This window comes from Mytilus edulis, chromosome 2 (genome assembly GCF_963676685.1).
Source record: "Mytilus edulis chromosome 2, xbMytEdul2.2, whole genome shotgun sequence".
Classification (NCBI taxonomy): Eukaryota; Metazoa; Mollusca; class Bivalvia; order Mytilida; family Mytilidae; genus Mytilus; species Mytilus edulis.
In genome coordinates this window covers 64,816,992-64,834,237 of record NC_092345.1, presented here as the reverse complement: position 1 = coordinate 64,834,237, position 17,246 = coordinate 64,816,992, and the positions used below count along the sequence as shown (strand labels likewise).

The following is a 17,246-nucleotide window of genomic DNA, read 5'->3' as shown; positions in this document are numbered from 1 at the left end:
TTCCCATAGACAGGTTGTGGAAGATCCTCTTTATTGAGTTATCTTCATTATGTTAATTATACACTAAAAGAGGCATCACTTTTCAGTGCTAACAACATAAACTTGGGATTTCCAGATATTTGCTGTCATATAGTGCAAACTGCCAGATAAATAAGAATATTTTGCCCAAAGACACCATGACTAAAATACCATCTGGATAAAAATTAAAAGTCTTCGAAAAATCATAATTTTTGGAGGTCATTTTCTTTGAATTCAGTACACATTTGAGCTGTGGTCTTATTGATAAATTTGTTACAATTTATACAGATCTTTTTAAGACATTAACAGCCATTATAAAAATTACATAATCGATGTAAATGAAATCAAATTTTGAGTATACTATTTACATGTAAATGAAGATCTTCCCCAACCTGACTGAGGGATAGAATAATAAATTGATTTTTTTCTACACAAACACAATAATAGTACATCAACATTTGAATAATTTAAAATTTTACTTACAGAACTCTGGAGACAGGCTGTGTCAGTTCCGTCAAGATCATTTTACAATGAATATAGTACAAACAATAATATTCAAAGGTAATTCAGTTCAATTGTCTTAATTTGTTCCTCAAAGAAGTGGCTCTGAAGAATTCAAACTTATAAAATTATAAGTACACATAAGTGTATACTTGATCTAGAGCCATATCAGTCATCGCAATATATATTCTGTCTAGTGAAGGTGTCACTGTTTCAATATGCAGCAAATTTAAATAAACTGATTTAAATTCTGATAAAAGCAGGAAATGTTTCGGTCATTTCAATAATACACAAAAACATGGCTTCCAAAGTCCATGAACTTTATATGTGTCCCTACAAGGTTGAATTTCTAGTTGTAATTGTCCTAGGAATTGTGATAGCTTTACAGATCTTTACAATCCAACTATGAAAAATACTTAATAGGGGGAAATGTTGTTAATAAATTCAAATATCCAGACATCATGTCCACTGAAACTGGAGAAAAATAATGAATTTCCTGTATAAAAAGACACAGTGGCTACATGAATTCATTCAAAAGAAAAGATATAAAATGCACTGTGCTTTGTTCCTATAAATTCCAACTTGTCAAATCAAACAGAGCAGATAGTCCAAGTATAACAAAATCTATGTGCACAAATTTGACTATTCTTAAAATGTTCTATTTTACATACAATGTGAATGATACTGTATCTATGATTAAATTATCCATGAAATCCTAAATTGTATTAACACTCTACAACTTGATCCTTGATCCTGGAAAGAGATTCCTAGAATTAATCCCCTTCACAATAGTAGTGACCAGTAATCAAAGTTTTCACACATTTTCTTCAGACACCAACTGGTGACAATTATTTGATGAAATGTGGTCTATAAACTGTCAGAAACATTACTGGACTGAGTCAGTGAACACTATGTAACAAAACTGTAAGTGTTTACCTGTGTTTGTCGAACAACTACCTGTCTTATTCTTCATATGTCACCATGTATGTGCCTTTAACAGATTTAATGCAAACAACCACTATGGTCTTTTTAAAATTCATAGTCAAACAATAATTGCTTAAACATATATTTGTAACAGATTAAAAGTCCATTATTGAATTTATCAATTATTTTTTTATTCTTCACATAAAAAAACACCTGCATAATCAGGTGTGAATTCAGAACTAATTATTGAATAATTATATGTGCAGTGTGTTATATACCCCAAAGGGAAATGTTCTTATCAATCAAATAAATAGACCAAACTTTTTTTTAAAACATGTATTTATACCCTGTAGAAACAGTCGTCCCAAATACATGTATGTCTAGAACATGTGACCTATTCTTAGTTCATTTTCTAAAATTACAATCTTTAAAACTTTAATATTTTTGTAAATTAAATATAGATAAGTTTCTTATGTCATACATCATATGGTTAACCATTATAAATTACTTATAGCTTATATGGGGTAAAAATTAGGTCCAGGTAATACTAATTTACTTCAAATGCACATTTATACCTAAAAATTTTAGTTGATAGAAATTTGGTACAGCTATTGGCTACATCTATGGAAACCTGAATTTTCTATCAAAATGTTTATGGCAATATTGTTTATAAAGGTCATAAATTTAGATTAAATCCAAGGGAATGATCAGTCTATAGAAACTATTTCATTTAAGTTATCACTATACGATGCTTATGCTGATTTTGGCAGAGCACAATGACATACTTTTTTGTATACTGTCTTTATCTTGAATCTGTTTGGAGGTATACAGATTGATATCAAAGCTTCAGATAATATGATTGTTAAGGAGATTTGATATTATTGCCAATGATACTACTCTCCACCAGAGACAGGAGGACAATGATATTAACAACCACAGAACACTATAAGGCTTTCAACAATGAGCTAAACCCATTCAACTTAACTATAAAGGACACCATTAAGTTATTTGAATGCCAGGATTATTTTGTTCTTTTAGTAGCACTCATGAACATAGAACAGTCCTGCACTTCTCACTGTATTTGTCGTAAATATTTTTTATTTACATTCCATTAATAATATTCAAATTGAGTCTTTTTTATTAGGTTTCAGAAAAGGCTTACTGGGGAGCATTTGAATGTTCCTCATACTATAGTTACTTAGCTTCAATGAAGTAACAAAGATACCAACATATACATCAAGTTGTCTCTTTAGATTACAATCATAGCTGTTATATCCTGGTCACAGTATTTATTTCCCCCTTGTACTTTCATCACATTTTTAATTTTACCAAAGGTCTTCAAAAGCAAAACCAAAATACTAAAAAAAAAAACAATAAACTTTATAATCTGTAAATTTAACTGCTTACCTATATATGTACTTAAATAACATTTCATACAAGAGAAACATTAGTTCAGCTTCAGTTTCTAAGACCACATTGTAAGTACCTCAGGGAATAAATTATATAAACTTTACTGTCACTATGTCAAAACAAATTTAGGGAAATTACTACCTACACCTTTAACGACCAATGATTAGAGAGACATATATCATTTATATCAGTGTGAAGCAGGTCTTCCCTGTAAAGCTTAAACAAAACACATACATTTGTGGAACAAAGACAGCCATTTATCTTCTCAAATGTACCTGTAGGGGGATATTTCTTGGCTACTGTTTCAGATTAATAAAGTCCAATGTGACATTATACATGATTATAAACAAAGTTTTTCATTGAAAAAAAAAGAAAAGTCATTTCATGACCTCAAACAACCTGTAAGTTTTAAAACAAAAGCCCCATTGGGAAATATCAAATGTTATAAGCAGTATACAAACATATAAGCTACTACATGTTGATCCACTGGAGTAAATCAAATGTTTGCAACCAGACTGAGGACAGAAAACAAAATAATTTATAAGGCATAATAATTTAATAATTTAATATAATTTATAAACTGTGATGTTGAAGCACAACCTCTGTCAATGTGCACTTTCCAACCATGGTTGATCATGCTTTATCCATATTATCAACAACCATGGTCAACCATGCATTATCCACTTTATCAACAACCATGGTCAACCATGCATTATCCACTTTATCAACAACCATGGTCAACCATGCATTATCCACTTTATCAACAACCATGGTTAACCATGCTTCCTACTATGGTCTATACACTATGCATTCCAAATCTTCTATGTAGAAAAGACACCCTTACATCTAATTTTGGAGAAAAATGTTTTATACTTGTAGGTGGACATTTATTTGGAGTCGTTTTATTCTGATGACCAGCATTATGACATGTTCTCTTGTAAATCAAGTCAAAAAGTCCATGAACTTTAAGACAATTATGGAGCCTGAATTGATATCTACAGTTAATACCTGTATGTGTAACCTATACCAGACCTTCAGGTAAAATAATGGCTATATTCAAAGCTGTCAAAACATGGGTATACTTTATCTTGAATGTTATCTGGAAAAGCTTGCCAAAGATAACCATGTTTACTTCCGATTTCCCCCTTGTAAGATACAAACAATGTAAACTAAGCCATAAACCATCGCCAGACAATGACCACTAAGTTTAGAGGTGACCGGAGCCTAGCAAAAGGTGATGACCAATCGCTGAGTTATTATGTTTAGATAATACGACAATAGGATGTTTAACTCCGCATTGTTTACATTGTGTATAAATACTTAAATAGGATTATCAAGTGCTTTAGTTCTCTCGGTCAACGATTATTTTGGTCAGTAAATCTTATTATAAACTGTGGTCAAGAACTAAGTGGTCATTATTTTGTTTACTTATGTCCTTTAACATGTTATATTTGTTTTCTACATAGATACACAAATACAATATAATCGGTTAATGGTATTATTGCCATAACTATCGATACAGACATAATCACATGAAAAAGACTTAACTATGTTTCTTCAAAATGAACCATGGTGTGACATATTTAAAATATCTTTATATTACTTAGCTCTCAGCCTCTGTTAAATACAATGAGGTAATTGAGATCATTAGATGGCATTATTATTATGGGGATTGAAAATTTTAACATATTTTATGCATAATTGAGAAAAGACATTGAAATATGCTACAATATATTGACAATGCAGGGGGGGATTTGCACAAATAATAGAGACTGTGTCAATAAGAAAACCTGTTTAAAGAAGACAATTCTTTTTATACTTTCAGCTCCACACAATGTCAATGTCAATAAGACAATCTGTGATTTGTAACCAATCTTTAGTGTCTGAATGCACAATCTAACATATGATAAACATTTATTAGTTTGCGAAAAAATATAATGACAAACTTACTTTTTAACTGGCAATGCAGAGAAATTTCATTAAAAATCCATGTTATATTCATATCACATGCTTCTAAAAGTTACTGTCAAGGCTGTCCAAAAGACCTGAATTCCATTACAGGAATTTATACATTATTTTCATTGATCCAAAACAAGATCAAAAATAAACATACTTGTGAGCCTGATTTAATCACTATTGACCAGCTGATGACACAGTAATGACCAATGAAATCAAGTGTAACATAGAAGAAAACCAATCAAATGTAGCCACTTTAGGACACCTGCTTCATTAAGCACAGTGGACATAAAGAAAACAAATATTTAATGTTAATGTAAGATATTTAAATACCAGCTGACAAATGTTAATTTCAAAAGAAAACCTATTATTAATGGGTGATCATATTACATGAAATGTCAACATTACATGATGTTTTCTAATTCCAATTTGACCCCCTTAAGGAAATCATATTTGGAATAGTGTAACTGTAGTATTTGAACCGAAATCCTAAGATTTAATAATCATATGAACATAACAAATTTGTAATTTCAATCCAACAGTAGGAGTGGAGTGCACCTTTTTACCAATGCAGAAAAATCCAAATAAGCCTGTTCTAAGTAGAAGTATTAGACATACCCTGAGGGGACTTTCATAGTGATTTTATCTTTTATGCAAAATGATTGCATAATTGAGTAATTATAAGATCTTTGCATAGTGACTTTATGTTGAGTGACTAGAATAAAGTATAAAAAAATATATACTATAATATTAACATTAGGAGTGGGAAAAAATGTTCAAGTATTAAACTTTGGAAACTTTCTCTAAATAAAGGCAAACTTAAAAATAATGCCCCTCCCCCCCCCCCCCAAAAAAAAAATATAATGGTGTACCAGAAACTTCAACAAAATTTGGAACTTCTTTTGACATTGCACATTTCTGACCTTGGAAGAAAAAAACATTTTCTATCTACATGGAAGAATTATCTGTAATGAGTTGAGTTGGAAGGAACTGATGTATTTGAAGGGTGTTAATTATACTAGAACATTTTCATGATGTAATATATCTAACCAGACATTCACCTGGAGGAACATATGTTTACTTTAAATTGTTTTCTAATAATCAACCAATTTGTCTGTTTGCTTCATCATGCTTTCTGACATGTTTTAAAAATGTTTTTATACTTGCAAAAAGCAATGTGCAAACATGGTAAAAGAATCTTTTTTTTTTCTTCAAAAAAATGAAAACACATCAAAAGGGCCATCATGCTTTCTCACTGTTTGATTTTTTTATACTTGCAAAAAGCAATATGCAAACATTGTAAGACTTTTTTTTCCATCAAAAAAGTGAAAACACATCAAAAGGTTGCTGTCAAATCATTATCAAATTACCAACGTTTCCTACAATTATAAGAAAGTATGATGTCTGTATATTGAAAATGTTCTTTGTAAACCTACATCCATGGTCATTACCTTCTAAATAACCTTCAGTTCACATGAATGCAAAATATGTTAATGAAACTGTGAAGAACATCGACATTTACAGATCATATTTACAAGAGTCAAGACCAATAAAAAATTCAGATTTCAAGTTAATTTTTGTACTCTATCCTTGAAATAAAAAGCCACTGAGCAATGTACCATTATTATTTGTCTAAGGACATTATACTGCATCATTGCAACCATAATGATTCCAATATCATATTTATATTGGCAAAATGTTCTATCAAATATGCATATAATCTATGAAGAATGTAGACAGATAATGTTCTGACATGTACTATTTTTAAACATATCTGATATTGAATGCTTTCCATGGTATTCAATCCCCATTTCACTATCTGAAGATTTTTTGAAAAAGATAATTATAGCACACAGGCAATAAAAGGCTATGCCATAGGTAGCATGATACAACAATGTAATATCATCACAGGAAAGGTTAACAAAATGTGATCAGAAACGTAGGCAAACCTTAATGTGAAACAGATTAAAACAAATTGAAATTCCATTTTTCATCATTTCAATCCACAACCACACTCAAAATAATTTGCAATTTGCAGTGTTGTATCAAGAACTTCAATAAAGGGGGAGGGGGAAGCTTGATGGACATGGGCAATAAAAAATAAAAAAAATGTACTGAAAACAAAAACAAAATTAGTCAAGAAGGGGCTTTTAATCTCCTTCAATTTGGAATTTAACTAATTGATTTATATGTGTTGATGTATATTTTTCAATTAAGCAATTATTATAAGAAAACAAGTATTAAAGGTAAATGACTGGTTAGATGTACAGATGCATTAAGCTTTTTTCTGGATTTTTCTGAACTTTTTAAAGATGCAGAAACGATAATAGGTTATGTTTAAGTCTTATAGAATATCATTCTAGAACCACAATGAAGCAGATTCTACCATTTTAAATTGTCCAGGTATTTTCATTCTAATTTTGGTTTAAATATCACCATATTTCCATACACATTTTCTTGGAGGTTTCCAAATAAATATTTCTATTTTGACATATTTTTAACCCTCATTGAAGCTATCTATATAACTTCATTTTTAACCCTTCCAGAATAAATTTAGAATACATAAAAATATTCACAATATCTCAATATTTATAACAAATGTTTCAATAAAGACTCAGATGAAAATTGAAGAAAAAAAATTTATCTCAGTTTCATCAAAAGTCAACAAGAAATTCAGTAATAAAATGCTGAAATTTTGCTCGAAAAAATTGTTTTCCTGTATTGTTTAATGTCCTATTTTTTACTTTTTTTAAACCAAGACTTTATTTTTCATTAAAATCAAACATGGGTCTTACCTATATAGTCTGGAGAGGTATTCCTCAGTGTCCATTTCAGAAATCGACATTTTAAAAATGTATAATATCCAATCTAAATATCCATCAATAAAACAATTAAAATTGACTGCTTTGCTTTTTGAACATTTGTTGAAGCGAAACCTGTTGTTTCTTATTCTTATCAAGCTTACAGTAATTTAAAACGCTTCGGTAGAAATGCGCCAAAACATTTAGCGATTGGTAAACTGCTATCTAATCTAATTCCGTATTTTGATAAATAATTTTTTTAAAAGAGAATGAAGAGTTCTTTTCCTATGATATTTCAAGTCCGACAGAAAATTCTACTTTGATAAGATACTCAAGTATATTATGCAGTATCAATTATATCCTATAATAACACAATTATCTTTCTTCCTAGTGATATAGCACAAATGTTTTAGGTATGTAGATCATTTATTCTTGGGTCTCATCCATTCTTCTCTTCAAAGCATGCTTTATCATTGTAATTTTTGTTTTCTAATCCCTTCTCTAGATAAAATGTAAGTTTGAATTGACAGCTCACAAAAGAAATTCTCTGGCAAAACTTCCTCCTAATCATTTAGGGCATGGCTACAGCCATGGTGAACCTTATCCATCATATTTTCTCTTTTATCTACACACACATAATGACAAGGTTAGAGGACTCTGTAGTCAGCATAATAAATACTTGACCTCCAACCAAATAATAAAGCAATTATTCATTTGTTCTTATACATAATGGCCAATCTTTCTCATATTTCATTGTAACATGATCAACTGAGATGAATATCAGATAGAACTGAGAGAAAATAATTCATATTCTATATTCTATATTTGATCCTTTGACATTTTTTCTAAGTAGTATTTTAGAAGTATTCAAGTACAATTTAAACTGTCTGTACCCAAATTTACCACTGAAGAGGTCTCAAAGAGGTAGTAAAAGTCAACAATAATTATAGGGACAAATAAACAAACAGTACTGCTAGTGAACGACCAAAAAATGACCTCTCGAGCAAATATATAAGTGAAACTCTTTGTTTTTTGTTGTTTTTTTTTCAACTTGTCAGTTCAATGAGGTCAAAAACAGAACAAAGAAAAAAAGGTAGAACCAGATCATAAAGGATGAGACAGGTCATTTGTCAAGACCCAAATTAAAACGGATACATACCTAATCTTTAGAAATCAATACAAATCCACACTATATCATGGTTCCAATAGGCCCTTTGTTAATGTTTATATACTGCTAATCTTAACTAATATTTCCCTCCCTTATTTCTTAAACTACGCCATCTGCATCCTATTTATTAATCACTTTTATCAGATCATAGAATTTTGAAATAATTGGAAACAGTCAAAAACCACACTTTTCCCCCCAACTTGAATTTCACTGTTTTCAATTGCCTATTTCCATAACCCAATTAGTTTCAATTTTCCTCATTTAAAAATAATAACTGTAATAAGCCATGACAAATTATATTAAGTTTAATTTGGAATGACCCCAACTGTTAATAATAATAAACCTACTTAAAAACATCACAATTGATTTATACTGACTAGCTCTTTAGTCTTGAATGACTTAAAGAATGTACATTATATATATTATAATTGTGGGTTAAATATATAGTTGACTGCTAAATATTTTCAGAATAAGATTATGTTAGAGGAATGTGGTCTGTTTATTAAAGAATAGAAACAAACTACATGGAGTTTTGTACCCAGTGCTAGATGACTAGCTAAACACACATTGTTGTCTACAATGGCAATTAAAATTATCCTAAAATAGTAAAAACCTTTTTCAAGAATAGGATTAATAGATTGACAGAATTGTAAATTTTCTCTTGAACTAAATGTCTATATAGAAATAAAACATAATTCATTGGTTTAATATTTATAAAACTCATTCTTATTTCAGTACACACAAGATAACTCATCTTTAAGAAAAGAGCTGAATAATAGTGACCCAAGTCAGTGGATATGTGTGACAAGAAGAATTTGCATGACTATCCCCCTCCCCCCCCCCCCCACCACCAAAAAAAAAAAAATGTATTATTGTTAACCAAAAAATTAAAATCGAAACAAATGAAACAAAATTTGGTTTGAAGTCCACAGTATTCTAGATAAGTGAGGAACAATGAAGCCTCTGTAAAATACCTTTAATTCACACCAGTCCAGTTATAAGGACATCACCAAAGAGGTGCCAAATAGTCAAAAGTATTAGAATCTAATCAAAACACACTCTGGCAATAAGAGTTGTAACCACTAAAGCAGTATCAATTGCTTCAACAGGTGCTTCAATGTTTATCTCTATTCTCTCAGCAGGACCCTATTCCTCATCAAATTCTCATCTGATCTTCAATCAAGAATAAAACTCTCAAATGACCACTAAATAATCAGCATCACTACAAAGCTTTACATCATGCTGACACATCAATCATTTCATGCTTGATTTGCAGGAACAGTTAATTGATTATTTTCTATAAAAATAAAACATCCTAGAGATTGGTTTTCTATTTCAATAAACTTTACTGTTTTCTTTGGCTTCCAAAGATTCCATAAAAAATAAAGTCTTGCATGCAAGAAAACAATTATAGGAGCAAGGCAAACAACATAGAATGAAAACACACTAAAATATGCATGGTAACAGCTTGTCTGAGGTATTTATATGATTCAAAGGAATTAAATGTATCTATCATGGTTAAAACCACACCTTGAAGAAATTTTAATACAATTGTACCTATACAACAATCTACCATTTTAGACAATACTAGTGACCCCTTGACCCAATTATTCCTCCCCTCAAACAAACACAAAAACAACAAAGACCCCCCCAAACACACAATAAAAAACATATTTTTCTTAGACTTCCATTTTCAAAGTTGCTAAAGTATGCTTCTTTATTTTTATTTTACCTGCAATTCCAAATTGTAGCACTTATGTCTGTCCATACTTAGTGGTTTATTGACCTTGCTTAGGGTTTATAGTTACTGGTCAAAAGGTGATTTATCACTGATGTTTATTGACAGTTAGTAGATATACTGATAATCTGTTCAACAGTCAGTCAACACCATACTCATCTTAACATAAATCTTTCTATTGACTTTACAGTCTTAGCCTCCCTTAGCCAAATGGACTTCGATTCTGTCAGATATGCCCAAGAAATGTCTGACTTGCAGGTTGGAGAACCCAGTTCCCTTCGGCAAAAACCACTGACCTTGATCTGTCTGGTGTTAAATAAAACAGCATCTTGTATATGACTTACACTCACTGCAGACATACAACATGTTCAAGTTTAATTATTACTATTTCAAACTGGGGGGTAAAAAATTTAACCTGTTACTAAAGCAATATACAATGGAGATCATCATCTAGTTAAAAATGAAATGAGAAAAAAACCAATAAATATAAATCAACTATACAATCTTCTAATAATATTAGCATATTGAAAAGATCTCAAGCAAATTTACAAATTGTACAAGCATGTTCATATTGACATCATCACAATTATTACAGAAATTACAGACTGACCTGAGAAAAGACTATTCTTTAACGAAATCCTAGAATGACTAGTTATCCAAAAATCCTTTTCCGAGAGCCATAGATCAACATAAGATCAGTCAATAATCTTAGTTATCAATACAGCTGCTACCATGTTTACTAAGGAAAATGTCACATGTCTCTATTGATTTTTACATTAAATCCATAATAAAAACATTTCCCTGGAGAAAAGAAAAAACCAAAACAAAACAGAACAGAACAGAACAGAATGTGGTTTCTGAGACTTGGTAATTCCTGATAACTTTCCAATTCAATGTGTCAGATATGCCATGGATAATGTCACATGAGGATCTTTTGTAAGACAAATAAACATCATATAACTTGTAAATTCGTTAAGGACATGGGGTGAACCTAAATGAGACAGCATCATTACAACACAAGATAAACAAAATAGCTTACTTAGACAAAATTCAAAGTTTAGATATATAATTAAACTGTTTGATTTGATATTGAAGACTGACAATATATATTTGACAGGACAGGCCCTTATAATCATACTGAAGAGTTACATATAACAGACTGAGATGCAAGAATTGACTTGGAAAAAGAGAAAGAGAGAGAAAAAAATAGGGAATAAAAGCATAAGTCCATTATAAAATTGTTACAAAGCTATATTATTTGAAACTTAAATAAGTTAGTTTATCCTCTCAACTTTTGTGATCAACAATCCTATCTTTTTAAATCAATATCTTTTAACTTTTGGATTATTTACCCTAGTCACTCAAAGGTAAAATGTAAGATGCAGCAACAGGGGCGGATCCAGCCATTTAAAAAAAAGGGGGTGTCCCAATGCAGGACAAAAGAGGGGGGGTTCCAACTATATTTCCCCATTCAAATGCATTGATCGTCCCAAAAAAGGGGGTTTCCAACCCCCGGAACCCTCCCCTGGATCTGCCAATGAGTAACCAAATTTTGATACACAACATTTAATATATTTAGCAGGACTGAAATGCTGAAAAAAATTCAGCATTTTGCTGTTTCAATAACTGGACAGTTTTATGACCAAAGAAATAATTTCAGAATTTACTTTCTATTTTATGTATAAATAGAAACAAATTAAGTTCCCCAAAGGGAATCTTTTTCAAAAAGTATTTCTCCATCTTTAATGAATATGCAGGTAAACTGAATTTGAATTGTTTATCTGTTAGATGAGTCATCTTGAATTAAAAGCTCTACACTCAACAGAACTACTGGAATTACAATCATAAAACATAAAACTCTAAGGAATAACTAATTGTTTTTCAAACTAAGTGACTCACATTGTAATCAGACTTCGTTCAATATTTATCATACATATTGTTTTTGTTTACGAAATAATTGTTTTTTTTAGAAGAAAAGGTTTTATAAACAATTGTTTTTACAAATTAACTTAAGACAGCTTACAAAACGTATAACAACATAAAAACAAAACAATATTCTAAATAGTATTCTTTTACTGTCCAAGTAAGTCTATTGTCAATTTTTATCTATTTTAAAATTTAATTTGAAACCTAGCTTGCTATAATGACTTATGTTTTACCTTATTCTTCTAACACACTGTGTTGGCATAACTTTAACAATGAGTACTTATGGTCTTTTATCATCTAAACAATACTTCATTATACTGAAGACAATTTTAAAAACTTTAATTATATATATTCTTTACAATATGAATCATAACAAAATCCATGATTTCCTCCAAAAACAGAAATGATGACATTTTTCACATGATGTAAAATATAATTAGATAATAACTACGAATTACGTTCACTTTTAGTGTACTCATTGACCCTAAGATGAAGTAGTTGAACCTTCTCAGGGTATAAACTGACAATGCAACATCATTTCCTTCCATAGTAATCATGGTCATAAGTTCATACATTAGTACATCAGATATACTCGCCAAGTTATAATATGGTACCGGTAGTTGATCTTCTATCCCTATTATTATTCCCTGTTTAGTAGTACATATATTATATCCACACTTTAGTTTGGATACAAGATACTTTTATACTTTATATACAACAAAAATGATTATGTTTGAAAAAGTATCCCCAAAAAAATTCAAAATTTTGCAAAATATTGTACTATCTGAACTTTCAAGTCATTTATAATCACCAGTTTTCTAGATAAAATTGTTGGTATCCATAAAACAAGACATCTTAAAGACAAACCTCTGAATTATCCTCAGAAGACTATCATTACATTTGAACTTACCAAAAATTGATAACATTTATTCCAGGTAAAACTGCCAAAAAATTAGAACCATTCCCGTTAGAATCCATTATATTTACTTAAAGATGCACTCTATACACACCCAACTTTTTTTTATTAAATAGAAGCAGCACTTTTGTTCTTATCTACCTCATAGCTATACAGATCTGTGGTGACACTATTATAACATATCAGATGTCATATTCTTATATCATAATATATTAGCATATATTACTGTATAAATTGTCATGAAATTTGACTCCTGAAAAAGATACTTTTTAAGTATACACCACATGGTACACAAGTATTTTAGTACATATTCATTTCATATCTTATTATGTATAAATGTGTCATCTTTCACAATTAACTTTAGTCCTCATACAGCATTTTATCATTTTTTTAGCATTTAAAAAGTTCATATTACCTGTACTGTAAATTGACCCCCCACCCGACATCTTTTAATCAGGGGAGACTAGTCATGAAAATGTATTGCACCTTACAATCACCAATGTAATTTTGAACCAAAGTGGGCACAGTGCACACATTAAAAATTCAAAGATGACATCTATGGTGGTAACTTTTTAGAATCCAATGGTGAGGAACCTGATGGTCAGTAGTTGTTGTTTGTTAATGTGGCAGGTTCATAGGTGTTTATCTTTTCGCGTTTTATACATAGATAAGACTGTTGGTTTTCCTGTTTGAATGGTTTTAACAGTCATGTTTTGGGCCCTTTATAGCTTGTTGTCTGGTGTGAGCCAATGCTTCGTGTTGAGGACCGTATTTTAACCTATAATGGTTTACTTTTATAAAATGTGACTTGGATTGAGAGTTGTCCCGTTGGCACTCATATCACATCTTCTAATATCTAGATCTGTGTTAATGATTACACCTTAAAACTCATCATGCAAAATGCCAATTTTCAAATCAATGAGAGGTATAGTTGCAGATAATCTATTGCAATACAGCAGATGTTGTTATCCAGAATCTTGGCTTGTAAAAGACATGAAAATACAATTAACACCTTTAATTCCTCAATATAATGCTTATTCCAATACAGTGACCTTTAACATGTTTAATATAATTCACCAATCATGGACTATAAAATGGGTATTCCAATATATTGGTGCCAAAAAAATGAATTTGACCAAAGTTGGTTAAATAGATTGTGTTCAAAATCAAATTAAATTTCAGAATGGTGAGTCTATGATGTTTAATAAAACAGTGCCATTTTATTATGGAACATTTGGTCTTCATTGGTAACACAACCATCAATTTTTTTTTCCTTCATTAAAATGGTGGATCTGCCAGACATTGTGACCATTCAACTCACAGATGCCAAGAAATTATACAGAGCACAACCCTTGCCAAAAACATTTTCACACAGGAAGTGCCTACCTTCTGACAAAAAAAATCTTGATATCAATGGTAGCTAAAATCTTTCTTTTTTGGTCAAGAAGGCTAAAAACTTTGATTTCTGTATGCAGATATCGTCACCAATTCCAATTATGGAAAACAAACATTAAAACTAAAAAAGAGACCAAAAACTCTGTCCTTTTTAATTTCTTTGGATTTCCCAAAACAAATCTGTCTTAGTCCAAGATTTGATTGATTTTAATTGTTCCGTTTAAAATTTTACTTAAAAGAAATCATTTTTTTCACCCAATTTTAACGAGAATTAAAATATTACCTGTAAAGTGTGCTGAAAGTCATGATTCCTGCTGATTAAGCTTGCACCAACATGATGTAACAGTATCATCATTAGGTGATGTGAAGTAAGGTTAGTATGAAAAACACATGTGAAACTATGACTTCAGCATAGGATAGGTGGTAATAACTCATATTTTGTCTCTCTACAAAACTATTAGCACAACTAGTCAATTATCATTAAAACTGCAGAACTTGGAGGGTTTTACTTCTTTCTATATATCACTTGACATGAACGATCTTGAAAAGAGGGGCTGGGGATAGCTGCATAAGATAATCCCATATCCCATCAAACTTAATAGTTAAACATCTAGTCTTTTTTATTAAAAAAATTAAGGTTTTTATTGGTGGCGTGGGGGGGATTGTTGTAATCTAAAGTCTTAAAAATGTTTAAATTACATACAGGATAGGCTCTATGATCATGGTGCAAAGTATAAATGCAATCACTTATTTCCTACTTTTCTAAAATCGTGCAACTCATCACATAACACAGGAAGAGGGAAAAAATGTCAACACAGGATACGAGCATGTTAAGACGAATAATTATATATAAACAACAACAATACAACACACCATTTCCTTAATATGACGCAACATCAACATTCTCCATGAGAATCTTTCTTTAATTAAATACATCAAGCAGAGACCAATGTTTGTGAAATGATGTAGCCAATTAAAACTACTGAATGTCAAATCATCTTCCACTATATATATATATATATATATATATATATATTTCTCAAATTGAGATTATTTAGAATTGAACAGTCGTGAGAGCAAAATTAATTCTTCTTTTCTAACGATCTGTTCTTTAAATGTGATGTCATCAAGCATAGTTGCCTTTTTTAGTGATGTCTTAATTTAGAAATTCTGAGGATTCACGAAAGCAAGAAAATTTGACACCATAATTGAATTGTGACCAATGAGGAACTTATATCAACTAACCACAGGTTGACTAACAAGAAATAATCAACAGGTCAGAAAAAGGATAAATTGGCTAAGATATATATCTATTTATAAACTTGAAGAAAATACATGTACATGCACATGAATTTTAAGCTGAATTATATACCATTATTTCTAATAAATTTAAACACCATCAATGGTATTAAAATTCTATAAAAATGCCACATACCTCATTTCAGCTGATGAATTTATTCCCCTAAAAACACTTTCTCTGACAGAAGCTTTTAGCATTATTAAAACGCTATCTTGGAAAAACTCCAAACTAAAATCTAGCTCTACATGCCAACAGTGAAAGACACTTGCAGAAAATTAGTATACATCTTGAGTTGTTGCATGTGGAATTTCACCATGGAAAGAGTAAACAATGTTTAAAGACTGATTTATTGTTTAGATGTGATATAATTACTGAGAATATACAAACCAAAGCCTTTAAAGCGGACATCTGTTAAACAAACAGGATACAACATCTTATTTCTCATCAATACTACTGGCCATCTTGACTATATCCACAAGTTAATCTTTTGTGATTAAAACCTTGGACATATTACAAATGGCTATTTTTTTTTTCACATATCCTTCAAATTGTTTGCCTTATCTGTCTGACCATACATATTTTCTCTTGACATCTTACACAAGCCTCCTAGATGAGGCATCTACATTTTCTGATTTGGCCTCAGTGAACTACCAACAAAAAGTCTAACAGTTAAGTATACATCGGAATGTTTTATAGAATATAGTCTTCCTGGCATATATGAAACAACAAGGTTTCCCATGCATATTGAAGGCTCATTTAGAAGAAGATGAGGTACATTACTTTCAAATAACTATACTCTATATACAAAGTCACTTTGGTTATTCCATTGTTGTAATCGATTCATAATGTTTTAACCGCTGTGAGACAATATCTATTGAAAACTAATATTACGTAAATTTCTGGACAGTACAACAAACCACAACCACCAACACCAAACTGCTATTAAAAAAACAAACCTAAAGAACAAACAGCTTAGGGTACAGTAATTAATAATTTAGTTAAAACACAGATAACTACACAAACTTGCTGTTACACTACAAAAGCATGGAATAAAGTATGGAAGGTGCTAAAATACAGAAAATACAGAAATAAGGGGGGAAATCAACCGGAATATATATTAGGGCAAAAATGTTGAAATCTGAAAATCTTAAGAATTTCTGAAATATTGAATAAAGCATATGATACTGGAAAAA

The 17,246-nt window shown here is 30.5% G+C and overlaps 1 protein-coding gene across 20 annotated transcripts in view; it reads right to left on the bottom strand.

Annotated features, from left to right (window-relative positions):
- LOC139512688 (ras GTPase-activating protein nGAP-like) overlaps nucleotides 1-17,246 on the bottom strand; it is a 114,728-nt gene that overhangs the window by 26,290 nt on the left and 71,192 nt on the right. The window contains exon 1 of one of the 20 annotated variants that reach the window (XM_071300512.1): nucleotides 16,189-16,303. The exons of 15 other annotated variants lie outside the window; for them this stretch is intronic. In XM_071300512.1, coding sequence (XP_071156613.1) covers nucleotides 16,189-16,250 — 62 coding nt within the window. In that variant the 5' untranslated portion in view covers nucleotides 16,251-16,303. Of the gene's footprint in view, nucleotides 1-501; nucleotides 1,511-7,604; nucleotides 8,236-12,675; nucleotides 12,762-13,352; nucleotides 13,448-16,188; nucleotides 16,304-17,246 lie in introns of those variants that run through there. 4 more of the 20 variants (XM_071300511.1, XM_071300509.1, XM_071300514.1 and 1 more) reach the window with 4 other exon arrangements.